The sequence below is a fragment of the Pogonomyrmex barbatus genome, unplaced genomic scaffold, assembly GCF_055798465.1.
Source record: "Pogonomyrmex barbatus isolate J1 unplaced genomic scaffold, ASM5579846v1 scaffold3, whole genome shotgun sequence".
NCBI classification, from domain to species: domain Eukaryota; kingdom Metazoa; phylum Arthropoda; class Insecta; order Hymenoptera; family Formicidae; genus Pogonomyrmex; species Pogonomyrmex barbatus.
In genome coordinates this window covers 22,015,972-22,032,127 of record NW_028297127.1, presented here as the reverse complement: position 1 = coordinate 22,032,127, position 16,156 = coordinate 22,015,972, and the positions used below count along the sequence as shown (strand labels likewise).

The 16,156-nt window shown below is 30.9% G+C and overlaps 1 protein-coding gene across 12 annotated transcripts in view; it reads right to left on the bottom strand.

The window, feature by feature from the left end:
- LOC105433546 (uncharacterized) overlaps window positions 1–15,351 on the bottom strand; it is a 35,407-nt gene extending 20,056 nt beyond the window's left edge. For 10 of the 12 annotated variants that reach the window (XM_089080222.1, XM_089080221.1, XM_089080224.1 and 7 more), the window contains exons 1-20: window positions 15,146–15,351; window positions 14,369–14,551; window positions 13,881–14,058; window positions 13,533–13,718; window positions 13,156–13,389; window positions 12,755–13,001; window positions 12,430–12,547; window positions 12,011–12,204; window positions 11,508–11,746; window positions 10,568–11,051; window positions 9,823–10,084; window positions 7,742–9,190; window positions 7,409–7,570; window positions 7,004–7,130; window positions 6,675–6,889; window positions 6,425–6,549; window positions 3,824–4,513; window positions 1,548–1,659; window positions 1,103–1,206; window positions 144–828 (exon numbers count right to left, since the gene is read on the bottom strand). In XM_089080222.1, the coding sequence (XP_088936348.1) occupies window positions 144–828; window positions 1,103–1,206; window positions 1,548–1,659; window positions 3,824–4,513; window positions 6,425–6,549; window positions 6,675–6,889; window positions 7,004–7,130; window positions 7,409–7,570; window positions 7,742–9,190; window positions 9,823–10,084; window positions 10,568–11,051; window positions 11,508–11,746; window positions 12,011–12,204; window positions 12,430–12,547; window positions 12,755–13,001; window positions 13,156–13,389; window positions 13,533–13,718; window positions 13,881–14,058; window positions 14,369–14,519 (5,962 nt within the window). In that variant the 5' untranslated portion in view covers window positions 14,520–14,551; window positions 15,146–15,351. The remainder of the gene's footprint in view (window positions 1–143; window positions 829–1,102; window positions 1,207–1,547; window positions 1,660–3,823; window positions 4,514–6,424; window positions 6,550–6,674; window positions 6,890–7,003; window positions 7,131–7,408; window positions 7,571–7,741; window positions 9,191–9,822; window positions 10,085–10,567; window positions 11,052–11,507; window positions 11,747–12,010; window positions 12,205–12,429; window positions 12,548–12,754; window positions 13,002–13,155; window positions 13,390–13,532; window positions 13,719–13,880; window positions 14,059–14,368; window positions 14,552–15,145) is intronic. The other 2 variants (XM_089080231.1, XM_089080232.1) reach the window with 2 other exon arrangements.
- Window positions 15,352–16,156: the final 805 nt, after the last annotated feature.

Here is a 16,156-nt window from a genome sequence, read left to right as displayed (position 1 = left end):
TGCCGATTTGCCAATATTTACAGCACATTTAATAAATGTAACAAATTCATTTATAATATATATTTGTAAAAAGGACATACGACACTTGGTCAAAAACTTTTAACGGATATTATAAATAATAGAAATAAAATAATAGAATATACCTTGAATCCAATTGGTGCCGACTGCTTCAACCTTTTTATTATACTGTTGCCTTTGCAATAAATCTCTCAATTGTCTATTGATTTCTGGTTGTTGCCCGAAAGCCTCTTGTTCTTGAGGTGTTCGAGGGGTCTCGGAACCTCTAGGAGATGGATAGTTGGATGCGGCTGGGACAGATGTGGGAGTGACAGGTGGCTGGCTGTAAGGATCAGGAGTTCGCGATGTTGCAGGAGGAGGAGGAGGTGGAGGTGGAGGTGGAGGCGGAGGTGGAGGTGGAGGAGGAGGAGGAGCAGGAGGGGGAGGAGGAGGAGCATAAACAGGAGGTCGCGGGGGATTAAATACAGGAGCACGAGGTGTACCTGGTGTCTGAGGTGATGAATAGGGGGATGCGGGAGTTGAAACATTGCCCTCGAAACGCTGGAAATGTGATTCCTGAGAAGGCTGAGAGGATGCAGGTGATTGAGGAAAATCATGAGGTGATTGTGGTGCCTGCGGCGAGAAAGGAGACGGAGGCTGAGGAAAGCCCGGACGTATCGCCCGACAAGGAGCTTGTACAGGCAAACGTATCATATTTTGATGATGAGGAGACTGAGGTGTAAGACTGCGAGGAGCTTTGAGAGAAGGCGTAGCAAAAGTACTGCGAGAACCTGGCGAAGGAGAAGCCAGGGAAGTCAATTGATTTGTATCCTGCATCAAAATTTTAGAGTTAATATTAATTGATATCAGTATATAGTATATACTGATGTTGGGCTAATTTTACTTTATATACATATTTTCCGTTTTTCTTAAACAATTTATAAATTAATCGTATATATTTATTAACGGCTCAAATTTGGCATAATAATTTTCATTTAACACATGTGACAAATTATGTTCTATTCTAAGATAATTTAATAAAACTTTCTTAATTAAAATATTTTATTAAAATATAAATGATTTAAATAAAAATTAAACTGCTTACTTGCGCCGTGGAAACTTGTAACTGTGTCGTCAATCCAGATGTGGTATCACTAGTTGATTGAGATGTATTATCCTCGGTAGTCATCTTTTGTACTTTGGCAATTCCTTTTAACAGAACAAAAATATATATTGCAATTTATATGTTTTTTTTTTAATTATATTAAGTAAAAACATATAAATATAATTTATTATTTATTATATTCTGCTTAATAAAATTTTTAATCCTCTTTTAATTCGTTTCTAATTTACTTGAGAATAGCTTAAGAATTAACAAACTGAGATTTTGCATTTTTTTAATAAAATCTTTTAGTAAAATTTATTAATTTATCGATAATTTTTTGGAAATTTTACTGGAAACATAAAAATACAAAAATAATAAGTGAAAAAAAAATGAATCAATAATGTTCCGAATTGCTATATATAATATGTAAATGATTTATGGATACCCTGCTGTTGATGTTGTATTTGTTGCTGATGTGAAGCTTGAAGACATTTCCATTTTTTTTCCTGCTCAGCCAATTTACTAGATCGATCTCTATTTGATAATCTATCCTGTTCCTATTAAAAATTAATTATATATAACTTTTAAGTTATTTCTGAAAAAAAAAGATCATTACATTTATTGGTAATCAATTGTATCAATAAAAAAAATTAGAATATATAAAAAAAATTAGATGATTTAATATTGGAAATATAAACATTATCTATAATAATAATTTAATTATAATTTTTTAATATTGTAATATTTTTGTTAAATAATATTAAATTCATATTATTTTATTTGATTTTAATCTTGTGCATAAATATTTTTAACAAAATTTATTATATAAATATATATTCATAAGTTATAAAAATATTTTTATAACTATATTCATATGTGATATAAAATATTACTAGTAAATCGATTCTAAAATGTAATGACCTTCTCTTATAAAGCACAATTAAATATAAAGCGCTAGTTACAATCAGCCAATAAAAAATATTCATATATATATATATATATATATATATATATAGTATCGGTCAAAAATTTGGAAAAATATTCAAGGAAAAATAGAAATTAAATATTAACTTTCTATAATTTCAATATTATTTCCATTAAATAAAAAATAAATATATTTCAAATTTTTGACCGACATTTGTATCTTGCATACATCTTTAAAAATAACAATGATACATAACTAAATAATCATTAGCAAGATTTTGTAAATCTTGTATATATGCAAACAATTGGAAACAATTATAACCAACCACCATATATTAATTTAAAGAGATTAATTTATAATATTAGTATATATGCACGCGTGTAGACGCGTATCAATTAGTTCACATGAAAGAAATTTTATTCATGGTCAAAACACAAAACACCACAAACACCATAATCTCATCGAGGATTAATGCAGCGATTTCACATGCATATCGAAGTGTTGAATAGTTCCAATAATTTTATATAACCAAATATAATAATAATACTTAATATGTGTATTACGTATAAAGAATTTGATACATTATTTCCTAATACCGGATGCTTGAGATTATTAAAAAATAAAAATTTTAATATTAAAATATCAAGGCTATGATAATCTAATATTGTTTCAAATGAGAAATATTTAAAATTCTAGCGTTCAAAACTGATGCTAAACTTTGAGCAACCTTATTGTAAATTTGTAATATTTTTCATTTAAAAATTCTTTTGACATTTTGATATTAGAATTTTTGTTTCTAAATAATCTCAAGAATCTAGCATTAAAAAATCCTGAGTAAATTTAGAATGTTTTCTCTGTGAGCATATATGTTGTGTGTATGAATATAATAATTATATTAAAAAATCCATTGTAGTTCTAAAAAACACAAAAAGCAAAATCACATCCCTTTCTAAAAAAAGAAAAAAAAAAGTTTAATAAAGTATCATACTATTCCTATTTCATTTTTTTCTTTAGATTATATTTTATATACTATCTATTTACTATATTATATCTTTTACACTGTATTTTTAACTTTTAAGATAAATATAAAAAAAAGATAATTTTAATATTTTATAAAATCCTAAATATATCTGTAATAGTTCTTTTTATTAAAAAAGGAGGAAATTAAAAAAAAACGTAAGACAATAAAATTAGTACCAAGCTACTGCATAATCATTACAGAGCAATATAATATACTATAATATACTATAATATACTATAATTTATCAATCACCCACAATATTAAAAAAAAAAAATTATAAGCAATATCAGTGGATTTAAAGGACAAGAAATGAATAATGATTCATGACTGAGGATTAATGGGGATTAAAATAAGGATCGATCAGAAATATACTACTACCTTGAAACATGCTATTGAAATATTATAAAAAAATATATATATATGTATACTATTCAAAGTTTATCTAAGTGACAACAGTGACCTCATATAAATATTCAGCATACTAAAAAAAAATTCTCATTTAAATTAAAATTAAGACATAAAAAAATTAATTAAAATAAAAATTAAATATTTGTATAAAAATTCTTCATAGAACAGATATCATCCATCAACAATGATGCTAAAAACTACAAGAGAATTCATATATCAACTATAATTCTCTAAAGCACATTTAAGGAATAAAATTCTCAATTTATATAATATTTTTATATAAAATACATATACATGTATATAGGAAAACACTAAATCTCGATCAGATGCAAAGAGAAAGGCAAGAAAACATTAGGGAGGCTCTCACCATGATGTTATTCGGGTGGTGGTGGTGATGGTGGTGGTGGTGGTGATGGTTCTGTACAGGAGGCACAGTGTGAACAATTGCAGTGGGTGGTGGTGGTGGTGGCGGAGGTGGGGGGTCGTAGTGCTCCTGGCTGAGGGACGGAAGGGTACGCATGATCTCGGACGGAGTGAGCACTCGGATCTGATGCTGATCTATGCTACTGCTGCCACTGCCGCTGTTAACGACAATCGGGGATGGACGTTGTTGGAGGGTTTGTTGCCCTTCACCCGAATTGTTGCAATGAGAAAAAGAAGAGGAAGATGTAGAAGAAGATAAAGAGGACGAAGAAGCTGGTGTTGTGCAAGATTGCAAGGCGGACGATTGTAGGTTTCTGGAAGCCTCGGGAGAGAGAGAAGGGCTGGGCGGGGTTCCCTGCACCCCACACACCTCCTGATGCTGATTGTTGCCTGTTGATGTCATTCCAGTGGTCATCAACATTCCTGGTTGTTTTTCCATGGGCCTCAAACCCACCCCTTGTTGCTGCTGTTGTTGCTGCTGAGCCGTCATAGCGGCAGGTTTGGTGATGATGGTAGTCATGGCGGTGGTAGTAGTGGTGGTGGTGTTCATATTGATGGTGGTGGTATTGGTGGTGGTTATATTGGTAGTGATGATAGTGTTGGTGGTGCTTGGTGGTGGTGTCTCCTTGGAGAGCTGTCGGATCAACACCGGGCGATTCGCAGTCACACGGTATACATATGAGAGTGTTTCACATAAAGCAACTTTGTATAACAGCAAATTTCACGCTGTTTTATTTTTGGATTGTATTTATAAGTAGATAAATTTATATATTTTTTTAGAAGATATGTTGTATCAATTTTTCATATTTTTATAAAAAATTGAAGTTTCTCGGAGGTTTTAATTTTGCAAGCAAATTGTGTCATTGCATTTTCCTTAGACAATTCCAAATTAACCATAAGAAGATACAAAAAGAATCGGAGTGTACATATGAATTAAATGAGTATTATCTAATAGGATTCTTTTCTTTATATATATTTTTCTTTTTCTTATTCTTATACTTTAACATATTAATAATTTTATTCTACTTTTCTCGATGAATTCGAAATATTTTAGATGTAATTAAATGTATTAAAGAGAGAATAGAATAGTATTAAGATAATAGCTTCGTGAGAAACACCCTATATGTAAAAAATGATATAATGGGCCCGAACAAGGCGACATAAGAATAAGTCGCACTCGATATGAGGTTTCAATCATTAACATTATATATGTATTAACTGTTTTATATTCACGAAACATATACAAGCAAGGTACATATGTCTTGGATCTTCGGGACTTGTGGATTTATGGATATACAGATTCATGAATTTGCAAGGATTTTTCTTACTGGATATATCTAAATACTATATTGTTTATATTGATAATAGTTTTAGAGACATATCTAAGTCTAATTCATGTAAAGTAACGACAAAAATAGGTAGTAGGGTTCATTCATCTATACATTGATAAATCGATTATATTAGAGATTATAATCCAATAAATTGATAAATTTATAGATCCACATATAAATACATGCAGATCTATAAATTAAATTTATAGGGACATCCTATTCAATATTATTTTTCTTAGAATTTTATATATATGCGTAAATATTTTTATTCTTAATTTTTATATCTAGAACATAAAAAATCATAAATTGTTCCTCTTCACCTCATTTGGGCCCACTATATAAAGAGGCCTATTCATGTTAAATTCTACTTATCTTTGAGTATAAGTGGGACCTATTTGTATTATTATAGTGACTTATAACATTTTCTATTGCCGAAACTCGATGCAAATAAAAATTTAATTATAGTTTGTAATATTTTGTATTATAAAAATTCAATTAAGAATTTTCCATTGCAAGATTTTTCTCTTTTATAAGATCTATTCTTTTTACCTTTAATTGAATTTAAAAAAATTTTTTAAAAGTATAATTATTTTTAACATTATAAATATTTTTCGTAATCTTATCTCTAATAAATGATTATTCTATGTTATTCATTTATCTAGAATAAAATTTATATTTATATGATTCTAATGGGATTATAATGCATAAATACGGAATCCAAACTTCAACTCTTATCCAACTTTAACAAAAAGTTAATTTATTTAATATAATTTTAACTATTATTTTTCCAAGTATTATTTAATTTCTTCAAATTTATAATCAAAACAATTTAGATTTAAGAATTTAATCTAATTTTCGTGGAAGATATTATTGCATTTTAGTTAAATAATAACGCTAAAAACTAACGGTAAAAAAACTGGTTTGCAATAGAATCATAGTTTACGACACACAGAATTGTCGAGCTGTTAGTCTCACTTAAATGTTAGCACAAGATACGCTTGAAGACAAAAATCCCAATAAAGAACATCTATATATATAAATTATCCCAATAAAGTATCGCGCTTCTCTCAGCCATAAATTTTAATTAAACAAATTAACGCATAAAAACAAATACAGTAATTAAAATCCATATTTTCTCTTGTTTCTGCAATATGTATGTATGTATGTGTGTACGTGCATGTGTACATTTGTGTATGTCTAAATATGTTTATTACCTGTTGTGTCTTCTTCATACGAATAGTGGCTCGATTGTCTCGAGCTTTAGACAAATAAGGGGCCCTTTGTTCATTTGGAAGTGCGCGCCATTTCTTTAGGATTTGCTTGCATCTCTCGGCCCATGCTGCGTCAAGCAAAAATATTCATTAAAACAATAATATTATAATTTATTTAATATTTGATATCAACTTTGGCAAAATCAATAGAAACAATAGAAAAAAATAATTAAAATAAATGAATAAGTCTTACTTGGATAATCAGTTTTCCATTCAGGATGCGCCATGTTAGCATAAAGAACCGAGGATATTGTCGCTTCAGTGCCTAATACTTCATCAGCCTCCATCTTTAAACTGGTTCTTTGATTGTATGAAATGGTAGCATTACCTGATGGCGCATTTCCCTCATCCTCAGGATTTACCCATGGACTGGGTGGCTCCGAAAATGCTGGACTGAATTGCGGACTACTAAAAATTAAAAAAATAGAGTTTATATTATGATTATAAATTAAAATTAATATCAAAATATATACATATGCACATATTAATTTTAAAATATTTTCTTATTATATTTATTCTTACTTGCTGTATTCGGAATGATATGGTGAAGGAGGTGGAAAACTCATTGGAGAATTTAAGCTTGATTGACCAACTGAAGGTAGAGCACTAGGTACTTGAGATCTCGCCAAAGGCATTGCAGCTTGAATATCTATAAAGAAATTAATTTAAATGAGATAAAATATCAGATGCATAAATAGATTTTAATATCAACTTTATAAATCTGATATCAAAATATTCAAATATATCTTAAAACTATAACTTAGATTTATAAAATTAAGTAAATATTAATAAAAAAAATAATTTTAATTTTAATTACCTTCCATTTTTTTAATAATTATAATTTTATTTTTATTTAAATTCTAATTTAACATTATAGATTATTTATATAATTTTAATTTTTTATTTAATTATTGATATTGCACTTACTAGGATGAGGAGAAGGTGAAACTAGGGGAGTGGTGGATGACGAAGGATGTGAAGTCTGAGCTTGGACAGAAAACACCGATGATTCCTGTGATTCCTGAGATTCATCGGTTAGAACGCCTTTAAATATCTCCTCAATATCTTTACTATCCATATTAGGTAAGCCTTGAAAAAAAAATGATCATAATATAATTTTGTATACTGAATTTTTTATTTTATAATAAATAGATTTATATTTTAATGTTCTATTAATTCAAAATATATCTGATAATAAAATATATCTGATTATTTTCTAATATTTTCTATAATATAATAAATGTTTATTTAAAAATTTACCAGTATCTCTGACCATTGATTCCAAATTAAAATGTGGACTAAGGATATCCGTCAATTCATCTTTATTTCCACCTTGAGCATCGTCTAATTCATCCAATGCTTCGCTGGCCTTTGCCAAATCCTCATCATTTTCATTCATTATTGTATTTACTAAATCGCTATCCAATAAATCCCCAGAAATTGGTAAAATATCTTCGAGTGCTTCAGTATCACTTCTCTCATCTTCTATAATTTCTTCTCTCTTAATTTGGTCAGAAGTAACTTTTTCATCTTCTTTTTCTTGTTTTGCTTTAACTTGTTCCATAACCTTCAATTCATCTTGAGATAACTGAATTGTATTGGCATTTTCAGGAACTTTATGTTCTTCTTCGGATTCGCTGCTACTTTCAAGATCTTTCTCTTTCGTTGTATCCATTAAATCCTTGCCAAAAAAAGCTTCTTGCATATAAATAGGGAAACATTCTGCTAATTTTGTCTTCGGCTTTCTTCTCTGAGGTTTCCTCCGAGGTTTATCATCCATACCTACGATTGAAGATTCTCCAGATTTTTCGGCATCTCCTTCTTCTTCTTTATCCTTCCTGGTTCTCAATCTTACAATAAATCCACCAATTCCTAATTTTTGCAGATTTCTTTGACGTTTTCTTCGTAAAACAGGAAGTCCATTTTCCGAAGTGCAAATGCTGAAACCTTCAGGAGCAGGTTGGTTCCACACCATACCCTCTTTCAATACTGTTTCTGGCTCATCTTTGACATCCATCAGTTCTAATTTATTGTTTTCTTCTAAAGAATTATCTAAGCTTCCTCCAGCAACAACAGATTCAATAGTCGCCATGATATCTGCTTCTTTATCCACCGGAGGTTGTTTTCTTTTCTTTTTTCTCGTTTGCTGATGTTCTGCAGTTAAGGATTTGATATGATTCATACCAGCTTCAGAAAGATATACTCCTTCCACCAGATATTGTTGTGACGAAGCTTTAAACAATTCCGGATTTCGATTTTGAGGTGGAGGAGACAACCGAGCAAATTTCGAAGGAAGTTTAGAGAGAAGATGAGGAGGAGGAATATCTCTAGGACGACAGAGAAGGCAAACGTAACCTTCCTCAGCACAGCGTTCGGCCTCAGCTTCGCTTTTAATCGAATCACAACCACAGTGAAGCCATCTTTCACACTGTATGCATTGAATAATGAGATCGCCCTCTTGATAAGCTTCTTGACAAGCTACACAAGCAGTGTGGGAAGCACAAGGTCCACACTGTGTATAACTTTTCTGCCAAGATGAATTAAATCCGGGATCATTGGAACCACAAGTTTGGCATTGTGCACACCATTTGCATTTCCAAGTACCATGCGGTACATAGTCTAAAGGTGGATCCATACAATAAATGTGATAACTAATATCACAGTCATCGCAAAGAATCAGGCGACCTTCATCATTTCGTTCACCACAGCCTTAAAAAAAGAAACATTTTATAAATCCTAAAATATCCGATGAAATAAAAAGGGAGGGTGTGCGTCACGGCGGGGTCCGACCACGAACCAGTCGTGAAAACTCGTAATTATTTTGCGAAAAAAATACCACCTCAGCCAGGACTTGAACCTGAATCTCCTGCTTACCGGCAGGCATCTTATCCCTTCGACTACCGAGGCATGTGATGATATTTATCGCAAATAACGTGTTTAGAATAACACGTCAACAATACAATGATACACATATATATGTATATTATAATATATATATATATATATATATACATGTATTTTCTCGAATCCCCACGACCGGTATTCCAGAGAGATGATGGTCCTATTCTCTCGATGGATGCAGGTCGGACTGCAGCGGTGACACCTCCAACGCCATTGGCAAATATACAAATAATCCTCGTGGAGCACGACAGGAGAGATTGCATCAAACATGGTTCGAGCCCCCGAATAAAAAGGGAGGGTGTGCGATTATTTTAATTTTTTTAGATTAAATAACACTATCATAACGTTAAAATTATAGTTAAAAGTTATAGTAAAAAATTAATTAAGTTGCTATAATGTTAATTTTCATTATTTAACAATATATTCCAATTTTTCAATACCTTCGCAAACAGTACAGTCGAGACATCGCCAACCCTTTTGCAAGATGATTTTTGTGACTTTGACGTTAGCACAATATGGATGATAGCATTGACCACATTGTACACATGCAATCAAACAACCTTCCTGATCCATGCCAATCGAACCACACATCACACAGATATCTTGAGTTAGAACAAATTTATCTTTGGCCGAGCAAAGAATTAATCTATTCTCTCCAAGTTGTTCTTCTTCTTTTGATTGAGATGAATCTGGATTCGGTCCCTGCAGTGTTAAAAAGAAAAATTAATTTATTACTTATGTATTAGAAAGATTAGAGATACATTTATCATATGAAATATCTTAAAATCATCAAATGTTCTATGATAAGAAATTATAAAATTAAATATTTTAACTAATTTTTCTTTAAAAAAAACATGAAAATAACAATTTTTAAATTATGATTAACATTTTATATGCTATATCAAAATTTAATAAAAATTATCAATTACAATTTTCATACTAATATTAAATATTATTTATAACATTTGATAATATATTAAATACAAAATTATATTTACAAATTATAAAAAAAATTTTAAAAATGAGAAAAAATACACAATGCATTAATGAATCAATTTTGTCAATTGGTGAAAAATAATTCTATTAATTAATGTCAAAGCAAATGATAAAATTCAATATAAAATTAATATACAGAGTACGATGTAAACATCGATATTACAAACTTTTTTGAACCATATCACATACCTGCAGTCCTACTTCCGGTACTCCAAAGATTCCTCTCATCTTTCCTTTTGGTCCCCTCTTTCTTCCAAATTCCGTCATTTTCTGCCTCTTCTGATAGCCCACTTTTCCAATACCTTTGGGTCTACCAATAACTCCGCTAATACCCAATCTTTTCTTTGCAATTTTTGTAGCACAAAATGGTTTCCCTTTTCCTAATCCAACTGAATAAAGCGCTTCTTCAGAACCACCACCTTGATAATCAAACTCAGAAGATTCGCCATCAAGACTTTCTTGAGAAGCACTCAGGCTTAAGTCGCCTTCGTCGATGCTGTCCTTCCGTCTAGCTACCATAGCAATACTTTTGCAATGCAAACAGATGTATTCGTAATCCGGCTTTGCTTCTTTGCGCTGCTGATAAGTCAATGGATCGGCTTCGGGATCGCATGTACCATGCACGAATTTTTTGCATCCATGACATTGAACCATCTCGCGATATGCTGCAGCTCTACAAAAAAAAACACACATAAATATTATAATATTAACTTATAAATGGAAATTTAGAATTATCTTCCCCAAAAAATAATAAAAAAAAAATTATTATTTTAAATATTGTAGATCTTTATATATCTTGAATCATATAAAGATATTGGAAATGACAATATCAAAATAATAATATTAATAAAACGATACTAATAAATTATTATAACAAAAATTATAAATTATATAAAAATTTCAGAAATTATATTTAATAATTTTATTTGAGTCATTTGATTTTTTAATGCGCTTTTGTAATTACAATTATTATTTATATTATTATTTCAAAATATTAATTACTTGAAAATATAGTTATTTATAAAAATTTCCTAAATATAAAAATATATAAACATATTAATAAATTAAGATATATAATTAAGATATATAAATATATAGATATGTAAAGTACATAAGATATTTCAACTACCTATATGCTTTCCTGCAAAGTGGACAAGAAAACCCTTTATTGCGTTGCTGATAGCATGAATCACAAACGGTATAATGAGAATGCCACCTGGAAGATAGTCCTGCTCCTGGAGTACGTGAACCACAATCAGTGCACACTCGACAACATTTGCACTTCCAGCCATATTTTGGAATGGAAGTAACAATTGGTCGCAAACAGCCGGGATGATAAGCCTTATCGCATCGCTCACATAGCATCACCTACAAAAATCTTGCTTTACAAAAGCCATTAAAAAGGGCATGTTTGTATATATTATTGGAATGTATCTTTTCTGAAATTTAAATATTTATACTCTATAATATAAATTAAAATTTATAATATATGCATCTTTTAGAATTAATAAATTATTAAATATTTAATAATATTCTTAATAATACATCAGACTACAATCTAGCATAAACAAGTCAATATATATTATAAAGTCAAAATTTATGTGTTATTTTTTATTTATGAATGTCTGAAACCTTTGAAACGTCCTCAGGTTGCCGACAGACTTGACACACTCGGCAAGACACGCATTGCCATCCAGCACGTACTCCAGGCAATAATGCTAAACCCACGCAACTACCGTGATAATGTTGGCCGCACACAGAACACATCACTAAGTTTGAAACATCACCCATTCCATAACATTGAACGCAAGTTACTTCTCCATTTACTATAAATACAAAAAAGAATTTCAAAAATTATAAAAACATACAAATTAAAAATATAGAATATAAATAATCAGATTAAAAGTTGTCTGCAATGAACAACTTCTTGAATCCATGAACATAGTTTATATATATTGAAAAATTAATTTTTTTTTACTTGTACATAAAATATACATTTAATTTTTACTTATCTAAAAATCAAATGAAAGTTTAGAAGTGGAAAAACTTACATAAGAGCGGAACTTGACCAAGATGCTGACTACAGAAAAGGGCTAGATTCTTAGTATCTTGAAAGCAACTACTAGCTGCGGCACATGGAAAATGAAAATAACGATTGCACGATGCCACCTATAAAATCACATTCAGTATAATATAACTGAATAATCGCAATTGAATTGCATAAATATGCAAAAGAACTTTTATATTTTTTACAATTATTACGTATTTATTATTACGTATATGTAATTTTATAAACCTATCTTATTATGATAACTCCTATCTTTTAAATCAATAACTTGCCATGATGATTATAATATATTATATATTATATATTACTTTGCAGGGAATTCCAGCACCATAGTGCGAGCAATAGGCGCAACGTCTGGAAGAAGCTTGCAGGACGGCACGACAAGTCAATTCTGGTACCAAATCTTGATTGTTGCTAGACCATATAATACATGACTGGTGAACATAATAATGGCCGGTCGAGGAATCGAATAGAATCCCGACTTCTGGCTCTTCCAAATAGCCTACGATTGTCAATTCTTCTACCGGCTCCGTGAAATTAGATAGACTAGTATTCCTATAAGAAATAATTATAACATATAAATATAAATCCTTATGTACTTTTTTAAAATTTACATATAATCAAAAAGTATACAATTATTTGAATTCAAAATAAAATATTAGCAACGAGTATTTGTTAGTTAAAGTTTATATAATTGATATAGTTTTACCTGCATTTGGCTAGACTTTTTTGCCTACGACAGGTAACAGCAATTCCAGGTCCAGTAGCACGCGGACTTTTATCTCCTGTGACAGTGACGTCGACGAGATGATCAGTAGCTGTTTCATCGCGATTCGTTGACTTCTCGGGAGTGAAGCCCGATGGACATGTCAGACGCAAAAGTTCACCTTGTCCCAACTGACTTCTCTCGCTTAAATTGCATAACGCACATACTTTTCCCGGCCTAAAAATATTTAAAACTGTATTTCTAAATCGTTTAAAATGCTTAAATTTTAAATCTAATATAAAAAATCATTTTACATTTTAAATATTATTTAAAAATATAAATTCACTTTGCATGCAAGATAATTATAGAAAATATTTTACCATTGCTCAGGAAAGTATGGAGGCTCTTCTGGTGCTGGCATCGATCTATCAATTACATTACCCACTAATTCACTGCCATCAGTAGTATCATCCAGTCCCATGGTGCGCAAAGGACTTGGAGATTCCGAATGTGTATCATCATCCTTGCTTTTAGTGCGACGTGGTATACCCCTTGTATATCCAAGTCTAGAGAAATATATAAAGAGTAAAATATAAAAAAGAATAAAATTCATGTATGCCTTATCATAAAAATGTACAATAGTATCGTTATATATACATATCATATATACATACATGAACATGTTATTCAATAATATATATTTAAATAATAATTTTAATAAAACAAACCCTTTGCCTCTAGCACCACCTCTTCCAAAAGATCTTCTAGTAACTCCTCCACGAGTAATACCAAAAGGTCTTTCTTTTCGTGGCCTTCCAGGTCCACGACGAATATTTAAAGGTTTTCCACCAGGCAATGGAAACTTTGGATATCGCAACGAATCATGAAAAGCCTCATCTGGTGTAACTAAAAATATAAAGATAAATAAATATAAAAAAATAAAAATACATAATAATAAATAAAGACATACTTAATGTTATATTTCATATATATATATATATATATATATACTATTTTTAAAAAATAAAAATCTTTATAATTTTTATATTATTCTTTTCAATAATTTTTAGTATTTTTATTTTATTTGCCTATGTTATTTGCCTATGTCTTTGTATTATTTTTATAAACATCATAAATGACAACTACAATATACTGCTTATTTTTCTAAAAAGAGATAGCAAAAAATATCATAAATGTTTAAAATAGCTACTGTTACCAGAAGTTGTTGGTGTTGTCTGTCCAAGCAATTGATCTGAATTAGCTGGAGATACAGGGATCCCTGTTGCTTCTTCATCTTCGTCTTCGCCATCAGAAGCTTCATCCAACTCCATCTCTTCTTCACCATCAAGACGGACCTCATCATCCATGACACCTTTCTCTCTGTTTTTGCTTTGCAAAGCTAAAAATTTATGTAAGAATATTATAGAAATTGTTTCTAGCTACAAAAAACAAAAGTCATTAAACTAATTAAAAAACAAATTTATAATTTAAGTTCTAGTATTAAACTTCTAGTTAGCATTGAGTACATGAAACAAAGTAGAAAGATCTCATTAGAGTTTAGATAACAGGATATTTCTTCAAACCTATATAGCCACTATATAGTAAAATATTTCATCAGAGAACATTAACAATAAAATTGAATAGATCCTACTAACTAGAGACTCGGAATGTTCCTCTTATAAATATTAGAATTAAAGGTAAATACTGTTATTTAACAGCTATATACCCATGATTCGTGAATAAAATCTAAAATTCTAAAGTAATGCCTCCCTCCCCCCCTCCTCATTCCCTCGCTCTATTCGATAGAGTTTGATCTCGTAGTTTTGCTCCGGATGAGAAAAGCATGAGAGGCGAAGAAAGAGACATTGCGCGACGACGACCAGGAGTACGTTCGCCATTACTACGTAAACAGATTCTCGTCAGGGCGCGCCGCGACTTGCTGTTCGCGTTGGCGGGGTGCCGCGGAACTCGGCCCGAGTGCAGGTCCACATACCTGGAAATTAATGCTGCCGATAAGGCGACATAAGTATCATTGTAGAATCGACGATGGACTGCTGATTATCATGATGAGAGCGGCACAACCAGGTAAACATGTTGCAGCAGCGCGAATGGTCCGTAGAAAAAAAATGTCACATACACAAGTAAGCGAGCCGAGTACCCAGCACGAACGAAAGAGTACGCGACGCGACTAGAAGCGTACTAGAATCACGGAGGACGGATATGCGCGCGCATATTTGCCACACGCGTGCCACACGTGAAACTTTCTAGTTGTTTTTAGAATTTAAGGCCGATGTTCATAATCAGTTCTTATATTTAAATTGTCTTACAATTACCTCTTAACCAATGAGATAGCCATATAAGCTTACTTACAGTCTTAACATATAAACGGATTGTGAATATCGACCTTAAGGCCGATATCACTTAACATGCGATCTAATAAATTACTAAAAATGCTGTGTGTGGTATTGATGCACTCTAGTAATTTACTAGACTTATGCGAGTAACATGAAAAATGACACCGTGTGTAATATCGTAGGCATAACTTTAAGTCCCGGTCTACAATAGGTGATTTAAGCCTTAGCCGTAAGAAATTGACCAATCATAGATTATTTTTCTATTCTTTGATTCTTCGTCCATTTCTTATGGCTTAAGGATCGAGACTATGGAGAGACTATGGGGATTTCTATCGGAGATAAATTCCTTTTCACTCATATTACGGCCAAAATGCTGCGAAAAGCTATATAATTATGATATTTATAATCAGAATATTTGCCTGACGAAAGCTACAGAATGATTTTTAAGAAAATGTGTGAAAATAAATAATTCATTTATGCGTAAATAGATTTGCGCTATAGGACAATAAGGTGCAAATATTTTCATCTATTGTAAATTTTTTTTTAAGAGCCAAATTGCAAAACCGGCTCTGTAGCAAGAGTATAATCATAATTTTATAAAAATACGTAGAAAAAGATTCATGAATATTGCTTCTACGAGATAATATATG